This window comes from Leuresthes tenuis, unplaced genomic scaffold, assembly GCF_036924035.1.
Source record: "Leuresthes tenuis unplaced genomic scaffold, fLeuTen1.0.hap1 SCAF_7, whole genome shotgun sequence".
NCBI lineage: Eukaryota > Metazoa > Chordata > Actinopteri > Atheriniformes > Atherinopsidae > Leuresthes > Leuresthes tenuis.
The window spans coordinates 24,347,696-24,372,654 of NW_027325361.1; the positions used below are offsets into that span (position 1 = coordinate 24,347,696).

The following is a 24,959-nucleotide window of genomic DNA, read 5'->3' on the forward strand; positions in this document are numbered from 1 at the left end:
TTCCCTCAAAATACGATCATTTTATGTCTCTGGTACAATAATACTACATTTCCCACCTGGCAACACTGTCGGGATGTATCCTGGCAACAGGATGTCAATAAATGATGTGGAAAGGAAGCTCAGAGAAGGTCTTTACAGCACAAAGACAAAGCAAGGCAAGTCTGACAGTCTGACAAACATGGAGAAGTTTTTCAATTGTCCATGAATCTCTTTATTAATAGCCTATAAAACGACGTGTTTTCTCCTGCGGGACGGGAGAAGACACAAAATCAATGCATTTCTATTATCGTGCGGGCATAAATTCTCAAAGTTTTGCGGGAGCGGGCGGGAGTGAACACAGATTGCGGGAGTAGACGCACATTGCGGGAGTGGGCGGGAGTGGACACAGATTGCGGGAGTGGACACAGATTGCGGGAGCGGGCGGGAGTGGACACAGATTGCGGGAGCGGGCGGGAGTGGACACAGATTGCGGGAGCGGGCGGGAGTGGACACAGATTGCGGGAGCGGGCGGGAGTGGACGCACATTGCGGATGCGGGCGGTAATGGTCAGAAATTCAGCGGGAGCGGTATGAAGAAAACAGTCCCGCGCATGCTCTGTGAACCATCAAAAAACAGGTAAAAATAAATAGCCTCTTTCGGTTTTAAGGTTTTATGTATTAAGACATAATAACTAATAATTTGGTCAGGTCAAACTTTTATTATTAGGTCTGTACTACTTCACATAAATAAAAAAAACTAGCTTTTTTTAAAAAGAAAAACTAAGCCAACATCCAGAAACAGTTCAGCCTTACTGCTTCCATTCCACTTAAGAGGATAAGCAGCTGCCAGATCATTGCTGATCAAGTGTGAGCCCCTCTATCAAAGCAAAAGTTTTGGCAGTTTGCTGGTGTGCGAGATTCAGATGTGTATAAACTATCAGCTGAGAAGGGTGAGGTGGAAAGGACATTTTCAAACAATTTAGTCCCAGAGAGAAAGATTTTTCACAACTGAAAAACATTCAAGACAGTCCTCCCAGGAGTAGATGCCCCAGCAGTTAACCCTCAGATTGTACAATGCATCTAAAAAACCAGAGCTACATCTCATAGGCCTCAGCGAGCATGTTAAATGGTAGTCAAATACAAGTATGGTTGCATGAGAAAGACTCTTCTCTCTCTCTTTCCAAGTTTGCATCATAGGACTTCTGGAACAATGTCCTTCTGACAGATGAGAGTTTAAAAGTATGGCCATGAAGCACAATGCAGAAATGAATGGGCTCAGATTGACTGACTTTTTTTTTAATGTACAATACATTTTGGGTTAGCTTGGTTGCACTGCAAACAGATTTATCAGCTGTTCCTCTAAGCAAAGGAATTTGCATGAAAAAAAACAACACGTAGCACATTACTAAAAACATAGGTCAACAAATCAAGAACTTTTACATCTTTATATCTATCAAAGGCTCAAGAGAACGCCATGGGGTAGATACAGAAATCAGGGGGAATTCCACCACTGTAAAAATACACTGTGAATGATAAAACTAAGATGACAAATGTGCCCCTATGCTCCAGTGAATCTCTAAGGGGCTGAATGGCATGGGAATGAGCTTTTAGCAGAGATACCGGGGGAGGAAGAAAGGAGTCCCGTTGCGAAAGAGTTGAATTACCATATCACTGCAAATACAACGCTCCTTGGGAGCAGTGGGGGATCCGTCATCCAGTGAAGAGCGGTGTTGAAATGTGGATATTTCGGAGTACTCAGACACCACACACTAGTAATGAACAGTGGGCGCTATCCCACAGTTTAACCTCACATAGCAAGTCCTGTGAAACAAAAGTAAACCTGCACACGAAAAACCTTTGTGAAACTTTTAATAAAACTGCTAGATGTGAATTAAAGACTCACAAATAAATGCAAACAACACCAACAACAGTGTTACTATTAGTTTAAAAGCCAACGTTTCCCCGAGCCATGCAGTAGCCAAGTTTGTTCTGATTTCCCAGGAAAGACATGGCGCCCACGTAAGTGTCGATGTGGATCGGTTGCTTAAGCAGCATGACACCGTTGGCTCGCCCAGGAACTGGCTTCACCGTGTGGGCTTTCTGGGCTGCACCTCTGAGCTGCTCAACAAACTTCTGGATCTGTGGACAAGAACGTCAGCTGTTTGAGATTGTCAATTGTTTTTGCACTTTATTTCTTTTTTTAACTTTGAAAGTGAAAAAGGAATTCTTGAAATTATTTTTGAGGAATCAAAAACTGGAGTTTCCCTGATTTGGGTCTTTCTGGCATCACCGACTGGTTTGTGGTTTTAATACTTGTAATAATAATAATAATAATAATAATACATTTTATATGTAGTGCCCTTTACATCGCAAACTAATTACATTTACAAACTAATCATTTGTAACAAGTACTGGATCATGGATCACCATGATATTCCACGATAGCCTGATCAGCCTCAGCTATGTTTGCTACTGAGGTAGAAGTTGACATCCTGGATCAAAATTTGCATGTAGGCCCAGGCTAAAGCAATGAATCATTTCCCACTGTCAGATGAAAGGTTTGTTTATGATCATGTAGCTGTGGGCAGCAAGAAACTCACAGAACTGGAGTTACGTAAAGTTATTTACTTCTTCCCAGGGAACAAGCCTGCAAGCTACAACAACATGACAGGTAAGTATTACACTGTGTCCTACAGGCGGTGCTGAACCACACTTTCTGATGAGCATGACTTTAGGAGAAAATAGGATACTTTCTGTCACGATCTGCATTTTGTTTCTGTCATGATCTGTGTCTTTGTTTAGTCTTTAGTTTACAGTTTAGCCTTGCACTCCTCAGTCTCTGCTGGCCTGCCATCAGCCTCACTCACGTCACCTGTGCTCACTGTCATCAGCTGGACTCATTCACCTTATCACCCTCCTCAGTATTTATTCTCCAAGTCTGTTCAGGTTTACCCTTGTCAGGTTTTGTTTTGTTTAATCCAAGTCAAGTTTTTTTCATAGTCTCAGTTTAGGTTTTTTGTATTCAGGCTCAGCCACGTCACTGTGTTTTTTGTTTGGAATAAATCAAGTTTTCTTTGGAAAACCATCTTGCTGCTGTCAGTTTGGAACTCCACGTAAGACACAGTGGCCAGGAAATGTGTGTTTCTGTAAAGCGAGCTGCGGCCCCCTAATTGAAAATGATCATGGGCACGTGTGCAAATACCTGTGCCTACAGCGACTGTAGATTGCACACTTTCCCACTGCACTGAAAAAACAGATATTAATTAGTGTTTTGTTTTTTCACCTGTGAAAAAGGGCCTTTAAAATGACACAGCTATAATGGGCAAATGTGGAAAGCACATCTCACTGTGCACTCATGAAGACTTTTTTTTGATTCTCCTAAATTATTTCTACAGCAGCACAAAAACCTAAAACACTCAGTTAAAGACACAGAGAAAAAAAGTCATTCTCGAATTACATGAGAACACAGAAGACACTAAGACTAACTGTAGAATGTTGCTCGAGTTGCTGGGACAACTTACAGGAGGACATTTATTTTTCAAAACTCTACATAGGCGTGAACCATACATGCATTTATGGACTACACCAACATGTAGCCTTAAAAAAGAAACTAGAGCTAGATTTTTTTTTTTGGAAGAAGATAGAGCTTGATTGTTCGGTGGTGAATCATTTCAGGTTAACTGTAAAGCAGCACTGTTGGACTTGAACTAGTTTATAATGATGACACTTGAGGGTGAGTAATCGGCTGATGTGTGGGGTAAAGTGAATTTCTTTTTAAGCTAAGGTTCAAATAAGCAAAAGCACCATCTTATTAGCTCAAAAGGGAGCTGAATAACACATTTGTGTGTAGTTTAACTGGATTAAATTTATTCCTGAGCTGAAACTAAAGACTTTCTTTAGATTAGACAAGACCTTTAAAACAACAAGAGCGTGAGAATAAAACAGCACCAAACACTGGCAGCTAGAAAACAGGGCACTTACAAATTGTGTGCGACCGTTATAACAGAAAATCTCATTAACAATTTCAGATTTTACAGTAGAAAGTTTCAGATGGTTGCTTTTATTAAGAGATTTTTCCAGCGTGGAGGTCAGACTGTGGTTACTTGAGTGCTGATTTGTCTTCTAATTTGCAGAAATTTATCATTCTGGCAGTTTTGTTGGAAATAAAATAAATTGCAAAATCAAACAGTTACTGTCTACTGCTATCAGTTACCAGAGTTGAACTGTTTGAATTCCTTAGTTGTGTTGCAAGTTTTGAGAAAACACGTCACAAAGGGTTCCTTTTTTTTCCTACTATGACACAGACCGAGTCATCGGCCATGGTTTTCTTACTTATTCGCCTGGGGGATAAGATAATGTGGATGTCTGTGTAACACAGGTCTTATTTAAAATGTTTCGTTAAAGAAGAAAACATTTAGTTTAAAAGCAAAATCATTGTCTACAGATAGCCAAGAGTTGGACCCATGTGTAACCAAATCGGGCTCAGACAGGTTTGATCAGTACTATTCCATCTATAAAGTTTATGAATTCTGCACATTCATACGCTGACGCCTGCTTTAGAGATTAGTCTGAATCCAAATAAATCAATTGATGTGCTGCTTTTGTATGTTCTTATAATTTTTCTAATACCTGGGTCAAGGTGTGTTTCAGTTCGGAGTGTTGAAAATGACTGATTACACAGAACTTCTTTCAGATGCCAAATTTCAGTTAGTCATTTCCCTGTGATGACTCATTTGGCCACACCATGAATGTCACAACACGCTTGCTTTTGAATTTACTGCCCAGTACAGCTAACATATCCACCTGGATTAGAGAAAGGAAGTTAAAAAACATTTAAGATAGACAGTTATGCCATTTTTTATAGCAAAAGAAGTGTGTTTTAAACAGGTACTTTTAAACACAGGTTTAAACACAGGTTAAAAACAGCTTTCCTATTGCCAGTAAGAGCGTGTTTACCTTCAGTCATCTAAGGGCTACAAATGAACAAAAATCACAATTCTCAGAGATAATTAGGCTAGTTTATTATTCTTAAGGGGAACTGCGGCCATCTTCCTCACACACACCCTCCTGATCAATGTCGTCTCTCTCGAATTGTTACTGTCAGTTTCGGAGCCCCAATGTGAGCAGCTACGTAAAAGTGTATTTCTGTAAGAAAAAGTGAGCTGTGCCCTCTCTTGTAGCCCCAAGTGCAGCGTCTCAGTGAAAAATAGGATGCACACTTGGGTGTTTTGTTCCCATCAGTCGCCACAACAGCAGAGCCATTGGACACAGAAATGAATGCAGATTAAACACCTTAACAGTGCTCTCAAAAGATAGACCTTTAAATGTGTCAATTCTCTGCAACACTATGTTCACTAGTCAACTTACATCACAGAGAGCAGAAAAGGTGTCATTGACGTTCCTCACAGGGTGGTGAGTAAAGGTGATGAAGGGGAAGTCAGTGGCGAACGGGTTCCATCTGGAGATAAAGGAGGGTTCTCTTAGCCGGTCCCAGAAGACACGAATCCCCTCCCCTTCTCTCCTGACAACACATATAACACAAAAATGACACAGTGTCTTCTACTGTGACAGGTACCTGACTCATGTGTCTAAACTTCCAAGGTAATTTTGTGTACACATCAACAACATTAATCAAACCAAAACCCAAACCATGTCGACGTCCAGTAAGCGACAATTATGTGACACTGAGAAAAGCTGCTGGGAAATTAGGATTAAGCATAAAGTTAAACAAAGATTGTTTTCCAAGTCTTTGCTAAAATTTTTATATTTTAAGAAAGTGGCATCTCACATATGTAATGTGTGACAAGATGAAACGGGTAGCTTAAAAGAAAATCTTGACTACACTTGATAGCATGTTGCTAGCATGTTGCTAGCCTTTGTAGCGCAGCAACAACTGCCACAACAAATGTAGGCCTCGTGTGTAGGAACTGTATTGAATTTTAAAATGCAAGAAGATAATGTAGAGAGATCTGAAGTGAAACTATTTCAAATAGAGCAAAGACATAACACTGGTACCCTACAATGAAATTATATTGTGGCTGAAGTCATTATTGGACTCAGATCTTTCTGTTTATGCTCTCTTCATAGCTAATAGACTCCTTTGACAACAGCTGTAATTTTTGACTTGCAGAACATGTAAAATGCTGGTCTTCTAGTTTTAAAAAGCATCTGGTGGCTGAAAAATATAATAGCAACCAGCAATCGGGCGTAAGATATCTAATATATTAATATATAGTTACATATCAGGAACTTCAATATATTTGTTCAGAAATAGATTTTGGTGGACTGCCACAGCAAAACAAGTGAAAGTGTCTGTAGCCGACATACTACATACTTAACCTTACACATGTTCAAGCCTCACTGGGTTATAGAGCTATTGACATAAAAAGAGAGTCTGCTTTTGGACCCTTCTCCCTGGTCTTTGAGTTCATCTTTGCAAACAATGGGTCTCCAGGCCTGAATTGTGTCACATCCATATTTTCATAGTACTAAATTTGAAATGGTCACATTTTTGTGGTCAAGACTTTCAGCAGAATTTTGTCAGATTGAAAAAGGGGGATTCTTTCATAGGATATGTTCTTTTGTAAAAAAACACAAAGCTTTTTATAATGAAAAATTCATTAATTTTTCCTCTGGCAAGGTAAGAACCGAGGTAGAGGTTTGTGATCATTGCTAATATTATAGTATTGGTATAAAGTGCACAGTGGTTTAATGTTCAGAATTTGCATCAAGTCAAATTTAGACTTTTTACACTGAAGTTAACCTAAACGCTAATATCTGCTGATTCTAAACATAGAAGATAAAATCATGAAAAAAAAGAATATAAAAATATAAAAAAACGTCAACCAAAAATAAAACCCATGGTAATTCAGTTTGTCATCGCAAAACCAATCGAAGTGAAAGCTAAACTGATTCAAATGCTACACGAGAGGTGATCGAGGCAACAGTTTAGCTTTTTAGTAGGGCTTCTTTTAAACTACATTGTAAAAATATTGGCCTGTAAATGAGTGTTTATTACATAATTTCAACATTAACAGAAGCTATGCAGAGAGACATAGTTTTACATGAATTTCATCTATAGATGTTGTTTTGTGGACAAACCATGTAAAAGAAAGCTGCAGGAACAGACTCTAAAAATGATAATCTATACAGTATGCAACTTTAATTGTGACATTTTCATGCAGCATTTTGTTTCACATCAGCTGCATGATTTCCATGCAGGAGACAACCAGGCCTGTTGGCTCCACAATGACAATGTTAGAATAATACAAAGAAAAAAGGAAAAAAAACACTAATCTTTCCTCAGGGTAAATACTTAACGTAGGGCAATCTTACATTTACACAGATTAGCGGTAATCTACAGTGTGTGGATCATATTCTCTTTCTTCTGCTGTAAATACAGTAGGTTTTAATGAAAAAGCCCCCAGGTCATATCTTTTCTCAGCCTAATGAAACCTCAGAAGACAAACAGACCTCCAAACACTTCCCCATCTTTGAAATGATGTTGGTACTGATCTCCATGTTGTGAAGACATTGGCAGTTCTCTTTTCACTATATGCCCATCAAATGTGATCTGGGGCTCATATCTGTCTAAGAGTGTCATATCTCAGGTGAATACAGTTTTTTTGTCACTATTGTAAGTGTAAAAGGTCACAGAAAGTTCAACACAGAATCCTCTAATCTCCTTTAAAAGAAATGCTACTTTGTTGAATACCATTTGGAAAAAAACTGAACAAACATCTAAATTGCGAGATCTCGCCCTGTCTTTGTGTCTTCTGTTTTCTTCCTGTTATATTTTGGTCTTTGTGTATTTGACGTCATGTTGTCGATCTTTAATTTATTTCCCAGCTTCTCGTGTGTGGACACACTGAAACCTACATTGCCCTCAACATGCTCATAAGTGTGTGACGGTAGATATAAAAAATTAACAGTGCATACATGGTTTATATAAGAAGGACTGTATGAGTATTTGTGTGAACAAGTGAATGGAAAAACACAAAGAAAAACACTTTCTTAAAACCGAGACCAGATTAAAGAGGCATAAGAGCTCTGAACGTTCTAATTGCTTCTGTTACTTTTTTTCCATTCAGAATTGACTTTTGTTTAGAACAGAGACCACCAAATAAAACTGTTTTGTTTTTCTTTAGTGTCTCGGTTGCACATTCAGTAAAACTTTGCTTCCTCTTTGCTATTTCTTTCAATGCTATGTCCATACAGCTGGGGTGCAAATGTTTACATACTGTATGTAAGTGAAAATCAGGGTGGTGCATGTGCATAACATTCCACAAAACTGAGAATAAAAGAAAAAAGAGAGAAACATGTGGTGAAAAGAATATGGATGCTCATTTGTTTCTTAGTGCTTACACAAAAGAAGTATCTGGCCTGCAACTCTGTATTGCACTATTATACAGTATATATGCACAGGGATGTTGTTTGTTTGCATATATATATGCATCTATATAATATACTGTATATATGTGAAAATACATTTTTACACACAGCCCCCAACATCACAGACACCTATGTTTATGCAATCATTCCCCTATGCTTTTGCGTCACACAGGGCCTTTTTGTCTTCTGCACACTATTAACACACAAAATGTAAAGTATGGAATAACAGTAAACTCATACTGCTTATTATTGTACAAAAACCTGAACTTATTTAGCGTTCAGCAGTGTGGGGAGATGCTACACTTCACGAGAGACATGTTGCACAATTTGACAAATAAAAAAAATCTGCAAACGATGCTCAAAAAGTGCAGCTTGTGATGCAATCTGTGAGTCTACTAACAGCTGGAACTTCCGTCGGTGATGTCTGTGGTCTGAGCTTTTGAGTCATACAAATATTACCTGTGCGAAAGGCTGATCTACAGCGTAAAGTAACTGCTGGTTTTCATAAAATAAAAGTTGACAAAGAAGACAAATAAATCAGGATACAGGCGATTTCCCAACACTGTTCTGATTTTCTAAATGACCTGTCATGCCGATGTGCTCATTTTACCACATGTCTTGTGCAACCGAACACTTCCTGCCAACCAGAATCAAACACCTGAGGCTAAACAATCACTGCTGATATGTCATGGTCCCAGGGAGGGGCTGCATTATAATGCAATCATCGTGCCCTGTTTACACAAGAACCATAGGAATGACAATGCTGAACATTTTGTGCCTCCTCCAGAGCAAATGTGGTGCAGGGAGAATAAGAGGGAAGCAAGACAAAAACCTGAAAAAAATATAAATAAAACCTGGTACAAAAGCAAAGCCCAGCTTAAAAGACTGATTATATTTCAGCAAAAGCAAGTGAGGATGGTGGGGTTACGTTTGTACACATTGCCCTTTGTAAGAGCGAACAGCTATTGCCCTAGAATCAATGGGGATATAAAAAAAAAAAGCTTTGGTGAATTCCACAGGTAAGCTATCACTCAGAGAGGGACCAGCCCAAACAGGCAGAGCAGGGCTGGGCTTTCCAGCCAGAGGCCTTGGTAGTTTTCCCTGTGTTTATGTGGCAGAGCTAGGGTTTGGACTTTCACTGCGCCTTACTTTGATACACTCGCCAAAATGCACAAACTGTAAAAGTCTCAAGGACTTTGTGTAGATGCTGTGTTTGCATCAAAAGAAGAGGCCAGATTGAGGAAAGTCACTCGTTACTGACCTCTTCATCTCAATTCCATTTAACCTGCGGTATTTATACAAAGCGCACACATGCATAAGAGAAACACTGCGCTTAAGGCCAAATGACAAAAAATTCCTCCCCGGGCTTTCAGGCTTCTTGGACTCATAAGTCAACACAAGATAAACATCAAGCCAAGTTCCAGTTGTCATGGCAAGAGTCCCACATTGTCTTAAAGAGCGCAAACAAATCTGGTCCGATTGCTTAATAAAGCCTGCAGGTTTGTCAGTCATCCGTACATGTATCCATCCAACACTCTACATGTGAATTTTTTTTCTTTAAAGAGGGACGAGAAGGTGGAGCAGTGAAAAGAAAAACAAAAGAAAATAAGACACGGAGGTGCACGCAAGTTATTTACATGATTCATGATAAAAACTACTTTTGCAGCATCTGAATCGTATGATGCCAAACGGAAAAAGCTGGGATATTATAGCTGCAGGCTGTTGGCAAATGTATAGCCATCTTGAAAAGCAATGATCCCACAAGCTGGAAGCCCTCCCAGGGTGTAAGAATTTACAGCATGCCCCAGAACAGCATGAATCTATTGCTGTGTATTAATTCATACTGTACACCAGGGAAGCAGCCTGTGTGCTGGCTCATTTCTTGATCTATGCTTTGTTTTTGGGCTCGTTTGTGTTCTTCATCCCTCTAGGCTGAAACCAGACTCATGCTACATGTAAAACTACAATGTGTAGCAATGATTTGCATCAGTTTTTTTGTTATATTTTTGTAGTGTTGGGTTATGGGGTGAAAGTGCAGTTAAAGTGCATAAAAAGTTCCTCATGGATTAGAATATCCTTTCCAAAGGAAATTTGCACTGTTCTTGGAAAGTGCCACGAAAATCCGACTACTTTGTCTGTGTTTCTGGATCCGTGTTAGTAGTTACAGGATTCCATGTGGACAGACTGACTCCCTGGGTGTAAAGCTTAAATATACCACTTACATCCCTGGTAGGTGGTGGAGCATAGATCCTAAACTCAGCCTCCTCGATATTACCAGATGGGACATGAGCCAAACTAAAGAAAAGATAATAAAAGTGCATTCCAAACACAGATATGGCTCCTGTTAGTGGTCTTGGTCATGGGTGAGAGAAAAATATAGTGAGATTGGAGCTCCTGCAATGATGTGGAACTAATACTGTCTTTTCACTGGTCAACCTCTGTTCATACCCCCAGCGATGGTCATGAGTTGTTGACACTGATTGAAAGCATAAGCAGTAAGAAGAGCATTGTCCAAAGAGTGTTTCATCCTTTTATTTAAAGTACATATTCTATGATTTCAGATGACTGCCAGCTGCTCTGAATGAAGAAGTCCTCCTGCCTGAGAACTGTACATAAAGTACATATGAGCAGTCCAATAGGTGTGTGCAACATGTGTTCACATTTGAGCCAGGAACAAAGCAGGACACCAAAATGATATCGCTAGAAGGGCCTATTTCTAAGATATTATGGTCCTCACTGTGCTACACAGGCAGGGAGCAGTGATGTAGCAGTCAGTATTGTACTGCACTCTAGGTAAGTTACAATAAGACGTTCACTTCAAAAAAATCCTAGAAGCGTTTTTAACTTAAAAAATAAAAGGAGATGTCGGAGCTGTCCCCAGCACAAAGCCAGCCTTCATTATCCGTTCAGCCTATTCAGATTCAGTTCCTAAGAGTCACTGGCTCCGATGTTACCGATGTTTCTCCAAAAGAAAAATTGCATCCTGGACTTTGTCCCACACAGGCCCAGCACAACCAGCACATGGACACACAGCTCCTAGCAGGGCTGTCATAATAGCATCTCACAAAACTATACCAGTCCAGGTGTCACAGTCACATTAGCAAGTAACATCACCACCTGATGGTGATTGGGACGAAGTTCATTACGGTGGGTTTTCAAATAATCTGTTGACAGTATTTAGCTCCTACATCTATCAGTCAAACTGAGTTAAACTGAGTTCATCACAGAGCCTGTTTGTATTTGCATGCATGTCAAAGAACATAAATATGAATGCACCCAACTGAATGTAATGCTGTTTATTATGCAGGTGTGCACATATATGACTTAAATTGTTCCTTTCTAAGGTCATAACCGCTGCCCATCTGCTGGCCACTAACTGACTACCTGATCAAAAGGACTAAGTTTATGAGCAATATGAATTATTGATGGTCCTTGTGCTGCTGATTACTTATCTAAAATGAGGACATGTTGACATTTTCATCTAGAGGACTATGTCTGCATTTTCAGTGACTTGCTGGCAAATTATTAACCCGATGATTCTGGACCCAAGGAATAAAGGACAGAAAATTGTAATTTTGGACCTTTAACATAATGGGAAAAAAATACATATATTTTTTTCATTCAATAAAATAAATATGCTTCTCCTTGACACAACCAGCTGGGGGCTCATGGGATTCAGCCATTTCGCAGTATAATCATGCAGTAGGTCTCAGAAATGTATGTATTAAATATTATACCCATGGCATTATAGGGTTAAAGACATTTTCTAAACAATGACACACAAACCAAGCATGGACCCCGCATCTGATAGCATTAATAGTTTTTAATAAGGAATACAGGTATATGTGAAAGTTTTATAAGTTTTTTTTTATACTTTTAACTGACTAGAAGTACTAGTTGCAATGTAAGAAGTATTAATGATGCTACTGATGATAGATAATTAAAACTAAAAGAGTTACAAATAAAAAAACAATACGGAACAACATTTTTCAAACATGTGACCTATTTAAAATGGTAAAAAACTGCCTCATGGATGATAAGCTCACGAACAATTATCCATGATGAAACTTAAACAGAATGAGGTGCTAGCCAATCAAAAACAGTTTGATATCTGGACTTGATTAGTTTAAACATCTGAGGTGGGTGATGAACTTGATTCCAAATAATTTCTTTAATATCTGATTTAACTACAACATAAACTATCCTTTAGGCTGTCCCAGAAAGAAATCAGTCAGTGTTAAAAAAAGAGCAGTCTGAGCCCATGCAGAATAAACAACGTCTCGCATCCTGATGCAGACTGACATCAAAAGTTAATCATGTCTAAGTTGGGCCATGAAAAATATTCATGTAAATCGCTCAGTAACTTTTTTTTCTTTCTTCAACAGTAATTCAGCTAATAAAGAGCCATGCTCTATATCAGTTCTAACACACAGGCACATTTCTAATGTTTCACTATTTTCCTACTGTTCACTATGCTAATGCTACCTAAAGTGTTGTATTTACTTTGCACTGACTCACTGCCCTCTACTGTTTGAATGCTTTGTGTAAAGGTGTGGTTGCAACGACAGCCAGATGAGAGCACGATTGCACCAGAACCAAGCTTTGACAGCTTATGGAAACTGCACTTTTGACAAACTTGTCATCTGTAACACAATAATTAATAGGCTCATGTGTGTCAGCATAACAGCTGACCAAGCAAGGAGTAAATTCTAGTATAAAACCAATGTAAGTAGGCAGAGGGGGAGGGCTAAATAAGACATAAGTCCCTGAAGTGTTGGTTAGTATCAAAGAAAAGAAAAACATCTATCTGATAAGAGAAACATAGCACACATCTTTGACTTCCACACCCAACTCGTTCAGACAGAAATAAAGAAAAAATGGATGATGTACTTGGTAATTAGATTGTCTAGACTGTTTGGAAAGAAGGCATTTAAAACACATCTTTCCCCACAGATGCTGAATATATTGGGCTTTTTCTTCATGAACACACCTGGATGATGTGCAATAAAAAACTAAATAATCAGGACTGGCATAAGATTTTGGGAGGGTTACACCCACACACAGATGCCACATAAGATCTCAGCAGAAGGAGTGTGGTATTGTTTACCAAGAGAAAGACACATTGGTCAGAAAAGATCTCTACGTCTCAGTTTAGCAAGTTTAACTCTGGTATATCTGACAACAACAGAAAACAACTGATTAAGAAGTAGGTTTTTCTTAATCCCCAAAGCCTGAAATCTGATGTACAATCAAACATTGACAGAAGTCACTGGAAGGAAAGCTGGAAACAATGAAGTTCTACATCTAAATGCAACAACTTTTACATGTATAAGCAATAGCTTTCTAGGTGCCATGAGACATTTACATTCAGCTGAATTAACTGTCTTAATGTGACCATGTGTTTTCTACTGAAGCTGTGAAGATGAACCGTTTCAGCTCAAACAGTAAAGAGGCTCTGTAACAGTTGCACAGCGAGATCATATCATCACCAGTGCCGACAAACAGATGAAGGATGTGATGATGTGATGAGGCTCCAGCCACAAACCTTCTCTACCAAGGGTGCACACTGACATCAAGTGGTCAGATGACAACTGTTGGCAGGTGGATCTGACTGTCGCTGCCTCCACTGCTCACATCAGAGGTGCAGGAATAAAAAAAGTCTGTATGAGTTTTCTAAGTGAACTCAAAAAAGCTTCTGAACAGCGATCTATTAAGTTGTAATCTTAACAACAGGTTTATAGAAATGCATCACTGAAGGACAAAGATGATTTCCGAGGACCTTAGATCTAGTTTGAAAAGGTTACAAAACCATCTGCAAAGAGTCTGGACTCGAACACTCCACTCAGACTGATTATATACTTTAGGCGTAAGGCTTGTAATAGCTCGTCCTCGGGTGCATTGGTATACGCTGCACAGCTGAAAGAATAAAGCAACTGCTCTCCAAAAAGAACATTGTGACAAGATCACAGAGATAAGCTGCTGACTGTTAGTAAAACATTTTCTAAAAAGATGAGCAAAAAACCCAAAAAAACTTTGTTATGTTAGACACTACAACACTACAATCCAGCATAAGAACTTTACCCTACTGTGAAACATGGTGGCGGTAGTATCATGGTTTGGGCCTGTTCTACTGTAGCTGGACCAGCATGGGGGTTGTATTTGCTTTGTTTTGTTTTTCTAAATTGCAACAACAAAATGGCATGACTGAGAAACACTTACAAATAAAACATGACAATACATGCAAAGCAGGACAGAAACATTATAGGACTGAAAAGAAGAAGCCAAGTCACAATAACGTGTTTATCGGTTGTGAATGTAAGTCTTTGTTCCTCACTGGTGCGACGCAATAATGAGTCCTGAATCATGTTAGCACATTCTAAGAGCCAGCACATCAGTCCATTAACTCAAGCTCAAAAGAGAGAAGGCCTGAACAAGTTTTTCTGTTAAAAGCTTGTTAAAGAGGAGTAAAGGAAATGCTTTATAATAACCAAGTCAAAGTCCTGACATTATAAAATAAGAAATAATAATGAAATAGAATAGAAACTCTGTGTTAGGACCTGAGGCAAGGTCACATCTCAGAAATTAAACTGTTTTTTGGGGGGAGGAGTAGACTAAAATTCTACAAAACCACAGCATTTTTTCAGCATCTAAACTTCCTTTCTGACATTAATCTGTTTACAACTTTTCCACAACAAATTACAAAATGTCAGCAATCCCATACAGGGGCCAGACCTCGCTGAATTTACATATCACATATCAAACTTAACTGCAGCACTGTCCAAACTTCTCCACTTCTTATCTTTTCAATCAGCATTAACTGTGGAGCCTGCATTACAGAGCGAGAGCCAGCTGAACAGGAACAACTGCTGAATGTTACGCTAGAGCTGCGGCTCCAAGTGGAGGGGAGATGATGTTTTTTTAAAAGTTATGTTCGTTACTGTATTTCCAGTTGCAGGAAAAAGGAAAGTTAGAAGAAAGCCAGAGTGCTTGTTACAAACGCTTAAAGGATGTAAAAAAACTTTTAAAACATCTTCCATTTTCATAAAAAACAAAGCTGATGGAAAAACTGAGATTCATTTTGAAACACAAGGAGCAGATGATGTTCACATTATAGGTGGTCCAGTAAGTTGTCTGAAAAACAGCAGGTAGATTTGGTTACAATCAGAACTCACAAGCTTTAGAATACTGTCACTGACGAGGACAGATTAATTCAAATCACTGGAGGTCTAGCGGTTTAAAAAAAAAAAAGAATTCTGATTATTATTGCTGGGGATGGGGTGCACAACATGATATAAGGAACTAGATAGAGACGGTTAGCCTTGCTTTGCATAAGGACTAAATGCCAGCAGAGTAGTTTACATGCAAAAAGCACAGCCAGTATATGGGGACTATCCACTATCATTGAGAGTGCACGGTTCAATGCTGTTGTCTGCTGGGGGAGTTGCACTACAGACAAAAACTGTAGGCGCCTGGACTAACTGGTAAAAAAGGCTGGTTCTGTGGTAGGCAGAAGACTCGACCCTCTAAGTACTGTAGTGGGGCAACGGATGAGGAGGAAATTATATTCTGTTTTGGATAATAATAGACATCCTCTCCACAGCATCCTGGCAGGTCAGAGGAGCAGCTGCAGTGAGAGGCTCATCTCTCTGCGCTGCAGGACTGAAAGGTTCAGGAGGTCCTTTGTCCCCACAGCCATAAGGCTTTTTAACAGTGACTGCTGACATGTTCTTCTCAAATGTATTTATTTAGTCATTGATTATTATTATCATTATTATTATTGTTGTTGTTGTTTAGTATGATATCATTGTAAATATTTATAATTTTTTGAGCTACTCGACTTATTTTAATTTCCCCCACTGGAGGATGAATAAAGTATTTTTCTATTCTATTTTCTATTCTATTTGTTGTTAGCTGGACTGTGAGTACTTATAAACCATGTTTACATAGAAAATAATAAGCAACAACTGAATGCCAATGAAAACCCACCCATCCATCCATTTTCTATACCTACTTCATCCAATTTAGTAATTCAGAGCCTATTCCAGCTGTCATTGGCCCGAGAGGCAAAGACACACTGGACGGGTCATCACAGGGTCACACAGAGACAAACGAGACACACAACCATGCATGCTCAAACTCCCTCCTAGGGACAATTTAGAGTGACCAATTAACCTAACATGCATATTTTTTGACAATGGGAGGAAGCCGGAGTACCTGGAGAGAACCCACAAATACACAGGGAGAACATGCAAACCCCAGCTGGGATTTGAACAGTACAAAATAGTTATGGCTGGCCATCTATTATTGAGTCATGTATTTGTTAAGGTTGAACACAAGAGGAAATGTGAAAATCACACATGGGGACTTCCCACTAATGCATAACAGTATTCATATTAGTATTATCATTACAGAATTATTAGGAGGACAGACATGAGACATTCCCATCTAAGTATCAGTGGTGTCAAACACCTGCTCTCAGACTCAGTCTCGTAATAGAAATCTCATGTTTTCATTGCACACAAGGCAGGAAAAAATAGGCTTCTGGTCCACTAAGCACTAATATTAGTCTATAAATCTTACAGAGCGCAAAAAGATGTGGGAAATGTGGGAAAAAAAGGGTCTCATGTACAGTTAGTTTTGCCTAATTCACTTAAAAGCATAAAAAATCTCATTTTCATTGCAGATTTATTGTCCATAAAATAGCCCTTTGGGCTCACCTAAAATGTGTCCTTGTGACACTGAAGATGGTGCATGTTTCACAAGATTTTGAGAGTATGTAGGATGTTAAGCTTTCTGACTCGTGTAAAACAGTCAGGACAGAATTAAATAAATGTAGGGTTTATATATCAGCTTATCTCCTCAGCCGACCTTTGGTTTTTCTCTCAAACTGTTTTTGGGGAGGGGAAACAAAGTTTTGTGCACTGTTGGAACAGCGGGGATGACTCACTTCCATATATACATGAATTTTAGTGCAGATCAGTTTCTGCAGAAAATAAGACAAAACGACCTCGACAAAAAAGAAGACGCTTCCTGAGGGGGAGACAGAGAGGAATTTGGTAAAGAAAGGGAGCTGAAGATGAAGACAGAAGAGAAAATGTTTGAGGCTCAAATCTTTCCTTATTTGAAACCGTCTCTTTACTGCTGGACTCCCAGGTGGCTTTCCCGAGCGTTTTATGTATAATTTAATGCAATGTGCAGAGATAAAACCTCCAATAAAGGCTGCACTCTCTAAGCTCTTCACAGCGCATTACGTTTTATTCATCAAATTAGTTTTAGTTGGTTTGGTATCCCCTGAGTCGTTTTTAAAAGGTTCAGATGAAAGGACTACATTAATTTAGCCACTAATCAGTTAAATGACAGCTCCAAGTGACAGCAATGCCCTCCTTACTTCCAAAAAACTCTCCCTCCTTGATCTCTTTTCTACGCTTGTTTCAGCTCTCCCATCCCTGTTTGCTCCCTGCACCGATACACAATGTATATCTTACATTTTTCATTACGCACTCGAATGTTTCTTTAAATTTGACACTGTGTTTTATGGTACAAGATTATAATGAGGCAAGAAACTGAACTATCCAGGCCAAAAATGTGACCAAACATTGTGGCAAAATGTGTCGTGCACAAAGAATTTCTCTCAAAGGGAATTTAGCTTTTGTGAAACAAACTAGTGCACAGTGTCGATAATTTGGGCTAATATTTGTAATCCTCTAAGCTGAGTTTCACATTTGTTTTAATTACCAACTGAACCAGAAAAGGGGCAATTAAGTTGTCCCTCTATCAAAGTTTCCTGGTTGTGACTCAACTAGAACTCAAAATCGTCGAGTTTAAAGCCTGATAGAAATGCCTCATTCCTACATACACTATATTGCCAAAAGTATTCGCTCATCTGCCTTTACACGCATATGAACTTAAGTGACATCCCATTCTTAATCCATAGGGTTTAACATGACGTCGGCCCACCCTCTGCAGCTATAACAGCTTCAACTCTTCTGGGCAAGCTTTCCACAAGGTTTAGGAGTGTGTTTATGGGAATTTTTGACCATTCTTCCTGAAGCACATTTGTGAGGTCAAACACTGATGTTGAACAAGAAGGCCTGGCTCACAGTCTCTGCTCTAAATTCATCCCAAAGGTGTTCAGTCGGGTTGAGGTCAGTCAAGTTCTTCCACACCAAACTCACTCATCCATGTCTTTATGGACCTTGCTTTGTGCACTGGTGCTCAGTCATGAACAGGAAGGGGCCATCCCCAAACTGTTTCCACAGAGTTGAGAGCATGAAATGGTCCAAAATCTCTTGGGATGCTGAAGCATTCAGAGTTCCTTTCACTGGAACTAAGGGGCCAAGTTCAACTCCTGAACAATAACCCCACACCATAATCCCCCCTCCACCAAACTTTACACTTGGCACAGTCCAGTCAGACAAGTACCGTTCTCCTGGCAACCGCCAAACCCAGACTCGTCCATCAGATTGCCAGATGGAGAAGCGTGATTGGTCACTCCAGAGAACGCGTCTCCACAGCTCCAGAGTCCAGTGGCGGCGTGCTTTACACTACTGCAACCAACACTTTCCATTGCACTTGGTGATGTGTGGCTTGGATGCAGCAGCTCGGCCATGGAAACCCATTTCATGAAGCTGTCCATGCACTGTTCTTGAGCTAATCTGAAGGGCACATGAAGTTTGGAGGTCTGTAGTGATTGACTCTGCAGAAAGTTGGCGACCTCTGAGCACTGTGCGCCTCAGCTCCTATCATGATGGATAGGATGTCACTTGTTGGTATTCTCTGAGCTTCTGAGAGCGACTCATTCTTTCACAAATGTGTGTAGAAGCAGTTTGCATGCCTTGGTACTTGAATTTATACACCTGTGCCCATGGAAGTGATTAGAGCACCAGAATTTAGTTAGTTGGATGGGTGAGTGAATACCTTTGACAATATAGTGTACGTGTACTTGGTCTGTAATATATGGACTATGCCTCCTAGTACTCAACATAAGGAAATACTTTTTTTCTTCTTTTTTTATGGATTTAAACTTTCTGGCACAATGTCCGGCCCCTCTTTGAAATTCTCTGCAAAAGTTAAATCATTTCAATGTAACTGAGCCAATGAATCACAATGGAAGCCAGAGTTTTGCGCATCTATCAGACATTATGTCTGGTTGACTCACACACGAACACTCATGTATGTTGAAGTGGGGTGTAAACAGCAGGTTTAATGTTGGGCGAGATGGAGGACTTACTGAAGCAGGGAGTGCTTTGGGAAAATGAAGGTGCCGTGACAGAGGCGGTCCACAAAGTTCAGCTGGATCCTCTGGAATTGCTCACATTTCAACATGATGAAGTCATACTTGAAGACCAGGAGAGAGTTGTCCGTGATGAGGACGAGACGCTCCTTTTCATTGTTCCAGTGATCTACCCTGAAACAACCACACAGTGAGTGAGACAGTAATCCTTTGTCAACATCAACATAAAAACAATCCCCTCCACCACAGACAGGTTGCAATAAACATTTATGAGGCACTTGAAAACTGAAAAAGGGCTAATATCAATGATCACAAGAGGCTCTTTGCAACTTTGTCAAATCTTGCTGGCATAAGAGGGAATATCAGGTTTGAACAGACAGGTGGAGTCCATGCAGCTCGAGTTTTACTCTCATTAATCAAGAGTAATTTCCATTAATAATAAAACAGTCATAGATAGAACAAATGACATAAATAAAATAAATGACTCACAAAAACAAACAAAAAAAAGATACCAAAATGGTTTACACAGAGTTTGTAATTGCAGATCATTCAATTAATTTTGGGCATCTCATTTTTTGAGCAGGAACTCCAGAGAGACTCCTAAACAGGGTCATCGGCAACAGGTCAGTAACATGACTGGGAATAAAAAAAGAGCACCTTATAGAAGCAGAGTCTCTCAGATGTAAAGATGGGCAGAGGTTCAACGATCAGTCTCAGAATAATGCTCCTCGATGCAAAATTTCAAAGACTCTGAATATTCCATTGACTACAGTATGGAACAGGTTAAGCCAAATATGAGGAGTTCATTAATGCAAATGAGCTGTGTGATACCTGTGTTTAAAAACAGAACAGAAGAAAAATGGCAAAAGGAAAAACTCCAAAGCTTCTGTGCATTTTTCTAACACAGCCCGGACTCTACTTTAAATGTTTTTTTTTCTTTAACAATCCAATTCCAGTTTCTATATAAAACATTGAAAGTTCATTGTTCTTTCAAAGGGTGGACCTGAATTACTATGCTACTAAATTATTATCTCAGTGGAGTTCACTGGTACTCTAATGAGACCACATGCACTGCAATTATTTATAGTTGAATACACAATTTATAGTTGAAAACAAAAGTAGTAATTGTGACAGGACTGACGGCACGCTGGGAATTAATGCCCTGACAGAGACTTTTATTCCGTGCATTTGAGTGTTTCTGTAAGGTTCAGGTCAGATGTTAAAATTGTACAAGAGGTTATTTTAGGATCCCACACACATATGTATTGCAAAGCTGCTCAATTATGTACTGTAAAAGTTTCACAATTTCCAAAAGTGCCTTTGGCAAAGGTCGTACAATATGCATGCAAGCCTTCAAAATTCCTGAAATTTTTATTTCTAAAAGTAAAAAATGAAAAAGAAATGAAGGAAAGTCAATTGAACAGAAACAACTTTGAGAGCAACAAAGCAAAATCTATCCTGTACACGCACATTTGATTCATGGTGACATGGATTCTCTCAGAGTGGCTCTCTTGCTTACGGGCCGCTGAGTTGGATGCACGTGGCCAACTCTGAGTGAAACACTCTTGATTGCAGCTGGCAACCATAGGCCAAAAAAAGGAAAGTTCACTGAACAACTAAGACATCACGTGAAAGGTGTGGGTGAAGAGCATTGACTTGACTAATGAAATGAGTTAACCTTGACCGGGCATGAGCATGACAATACAGAGGTGTTGCAGAAATCCAGGATCAGTGTGTGGGTGGACCAACACGCTTGCTGCCACTTGGGCCTGACACAACCATGAGGCGCTTCTTAGGAAAAAAACACTGAGAACTGATGGGAAATACCTTTTTGAAGGACAGTCTGCAGATTCTTTGTTGTCAAATATCGTGTATTCTAACAAAGAATCTGCAGAGTGGCCTGTGGGAGGGGGGCGTGACTACATTATTTACAATATTTGACAGAATATAGTCAGTTTCTCTGTCAGAATCATTGAGCATGACATTAAACCCATCATCTCCCACTGTTTTGGAATCGTAGAGGAAAACGTTACTATAGCACAGCCTTCCTTTCTTGGATCGTAGTCACTGAATTCTCCACATGTGAAAGAGCTACATAACACCTGCTAACATTTCCGGGTTGCAGTACGTAGTGCTATTTTCAAATCTAGAAAAGTACTATTTGTGGAGTAATAGAATTTTTTTACGAACACTGTCATATTTCTTTAAAACATTTCAGAGTTTAGCAATGCATTGAGATGCCGCACAAAAGAGGATCTGCACCTACGTCACTACTCCTACGTCACTGCTCCATCTAGACAACATAGAGAAGGCCCATTAAGTGGCAAAAAAATTCAACGTTGCTGCAGTTGATAGTCATCGGAAATTGGAGAACAACATATGAATGTAATCTTAAATTAAAAGTTTTTTGGCCTTGAAAAGGATCTTTGTGACATACCAAAGAATTAACATCCGACCAGATGTTACTGACTCCTGACAGCCACACGTAACTCTTTTGTACGCAGCTCATGTTATATGTGAGCAGAGTCATGACTCGTCACAAAGTTAAAATGTTCTGGGGGCACAGAACGTTTTTGCTGTTTTATTGTGGTTTCTGAGAAGCTTTTTTCCCGCTTACCACCTTTATAACTTTGGGAAAACATTCGATTTGCAGACCTGATGATTAGTATAAAAAAAGCAGATTAGGAGTGTGTTTTAATCCACACCCATAAAAAACAACGGTAATAAACTTAAGTCACATTTATGTACAAATGACATTTTTCAGAATGCATAATGTTACAATAACATTGTCATGTCTACCGGACCTCCAACCCTCGTCTGCACTGCAGACCAAAAGCAGGGCTCCTACACACATTACACATCCATCACATCCAAAACACTGCAGATGCATATCATAGCATATCATATAAGGGGGAAGCAAAATAACCTATCTTGGTTTGTCAAAATGTTGAGGCCAACAATAATGTCTTTCACTATCTATCTAAGAGTTCACAACAAATCCTTGTTTCCGAGCAAGAATTCCAGTGGGCTTGGTGAATTGCAGCAATCCATTTGGCTCTCTGCTCTTTACTTTTTTGCAAGTAAAACTCCAAACTTATTTCTGAATCCGTTGGTACAGTTGAGTGCACAACGTTTCTTCCCCATTTTAGTGAGTTTTCTTTGTTTTTTGATTCAGTCAAACAGTTTGGAATCATTCAGACAGCTGTCTTGTTGTCACTCAGTGGGACATAACCCTACACAGTCACATCGATTGAAATTAGAACGTTTTTGCTTATATATACATACGTTTTTGTGGCAAAATATATCATCTGTACTGTCACAGTTGGGGTGACATGCTGAATGAAATGCTTTACTGTTGTATGTAAAGACCACATCTAATAACCATTTTAAACTTGACTGATTGTATAAATATTATTAGATGTTTGAAACACTATTCTTGTACATACACAGTCATCATTTCAGATGTAGATTTAGCTTATACAAGATAATCAGATCATCATATGCACAGTCACTGATAATTCATGTAACAACTCTCCCCTCAACTTCACGCTGACATATATAACAGAACATGGTCTCATGAACTCACTCTGCCATCAGCCAGATGCTGCAAACGCTGCCATCCACCTCCCTTTTCACCAGAGCTTCAACGTCTTTGATGGCCTGATCAAGACTGCCAGGCTGAGGAGACAAAAATGCACAAGTGTCACTCTATAATTTTCCATTGTGACAATCACAGCATGTGCGAAGAAAGCTTACAGCGTAATCTTGGAGGCAGACATGCAGCTGGGACTGGTAAAATGTCAGCTTCCCATAAAAAAACGGAAAATGAATTTAAAAAAAATCACACTAAACAAAAGCATGACACAGAGGGATCTCTAAATAAAGAAAGCCGAATACGTCAACATCTGAGTAACTGAGGCATTTGTGCACACTTTGATACATTGTTCTGTGTGCTATGCATTCACTGTCAGCTATGAGCATTTTCTGCAGATGCTACTCTATTCTTGCAGCTTGTTTCATTATTTCAATGTCAACTTGGAGAAATCCTGACAGTCTTACAGTAATCTAAGGTTGGTGCTGACCTGGCCTGGCAACATGGGATGTATTCCTACCACAGTCCACTGTGTTGAGCATCAAATGTTCTTTAGCCATTATTTTCAATTACAACCGAAAAGTTTTGATTGCTAACTCAACCAGAAAGTGAGAGGTTTTGTTGTAACGTGTTGTGCTTACGTGTAACCAAGGAAACCAGCATACTGGCACCATGGTGCATATTCTTTAGTCATTTTGGGTTCTTTAAATGTAGAATTCTCATCATTTTCATCAACTATTCGGACTTATCAGCTAAATTTTATATTAGGAACAGCTCCTGACCTAATTTGGTTAGTCAAATTAGTGATTTTATAGCCTACATCTATGTGCCACACAGGCAAATTATGAAGGAGACATCAGTGTTTGTGTTTTCTAATGAGAGTTAGGAGCTCTTGGCCACCCCTAAAGACGGAATTACCTCCGCCCCTGTAGCTCTTTAAATCAGCATAAAGGAGGCAAACAAACTGAAATTAGTTCATGGTTCTGAACCAAATAATACCAAAACAGGCAAAAATAATGAGGTGGTAAAAATAAAGAGTAAACCAAGAAAACCCATCCGAGATATAGTTTTAGAAATACAACTAAAGTTACAGAAGTCCAAAATGTGCTTGCAAGTCAGCATTCTAATCCACATTATAAAATCCTGTTGGCTACAGCGATTCAGTAAACAACATTATACTGGCAGTATAATAAGTTATTCTGTAATACTACTGGTCTTCACCCGCAACACGAAGAACTTTCTGATTTTAAACTGCTCCAGGCAGGAATCCTGAGTGAGGCCGCCGCGCTGGGAGTCGTTTTCCCCGCAGTGCGCCTGCCGCTCCCCCGCTTCCTCTGCGCGGTGTTCGGCCGGCTCAGAGTCCGCCGATCCGCCGGAAGGGCAGCTGAGCTGACCCTGCTGGTCCTCAGCGGGCGCTCCTTCCTCCTCGTCTGCCATGTTGTGGCTTCAAAAGAAGTTTGAGAGAGGACTGAAAACATAAGAGTATAGCTTGTTAGTAATGGAACAATGCGGGTGGTTGTGTAGCTTCTTCCAGTCTGAGAAAGGGAATGTTTCCCTCCAGTGACAGATAACAGATTTAACATGAATCGAAACTATAGTCAAGATATAGAAAGTGAAAATATAGACCTTCCACTGATGACCGAGGCCGTGGTAGATGTTGGAAGCTGGATAGAAGGACGACAGCAACAGGTGCACAACTTCCTTGTTCCGTGTCCTGCATTTGTTTAAGAGGGCGTCTCAAAGCGGAGCATCTCAGCTCGGGGCG

General features: G+C 39.6%; 2 protein-coding genes and 1 long non-coding RNA gene across 3 annotated transcripts in view; all 3 read right to left on the reverse strand.

The window, feature by feature from the left end:
- The window catches only part of LOC140312312 (uncharacterized), a 177,824-nt gene that overhangs the window by 145,115 nt on the left and 7,750 nt on the right, over positions 1-24,959 (reverse strand). The gene's annotated exons all lie outside the window — the stretch shown is intronic.
- On the reverse strand, positions 1,254-24,903 carry tprg1 (tumor protein p63 regulated 1). The gene is made up of 6 exons (XM_072390084.1): positions 24,821-24,903; positions 24,416-24,649; positions 23,189-23,280; positions 19,600-19,776; positions 5,346-5,499; positions 1,254-2,117 (listed from the first exon to the last, which is right to left on the reverse strand). The coding sequence occupies exons 2-6, from the start codon at positions 24,629-24,631 to the stop codon at positions 1,923-1,925; spliced, it is 834 nt and encodes a 277-aa protein (XP_072246185.1). The 5' UTR covers positions 24,632-24,649; positions 24,821-24,903; the 3' UTR covers positions 1,254-1,922.
- LOC140312306 (uncharacterized) lies at positions 18,227-18,915 on the reverse strand. The gene is made up of 2 exons (XR_011916952.1): positions 18,716-18,915; positions 18,227-18,327 (listed from the first exon to the last, which is right to left on the reverse strand). It is a non-coding gene; the product is annotated as an uncharacterized lncRNA (long non-coding RNA).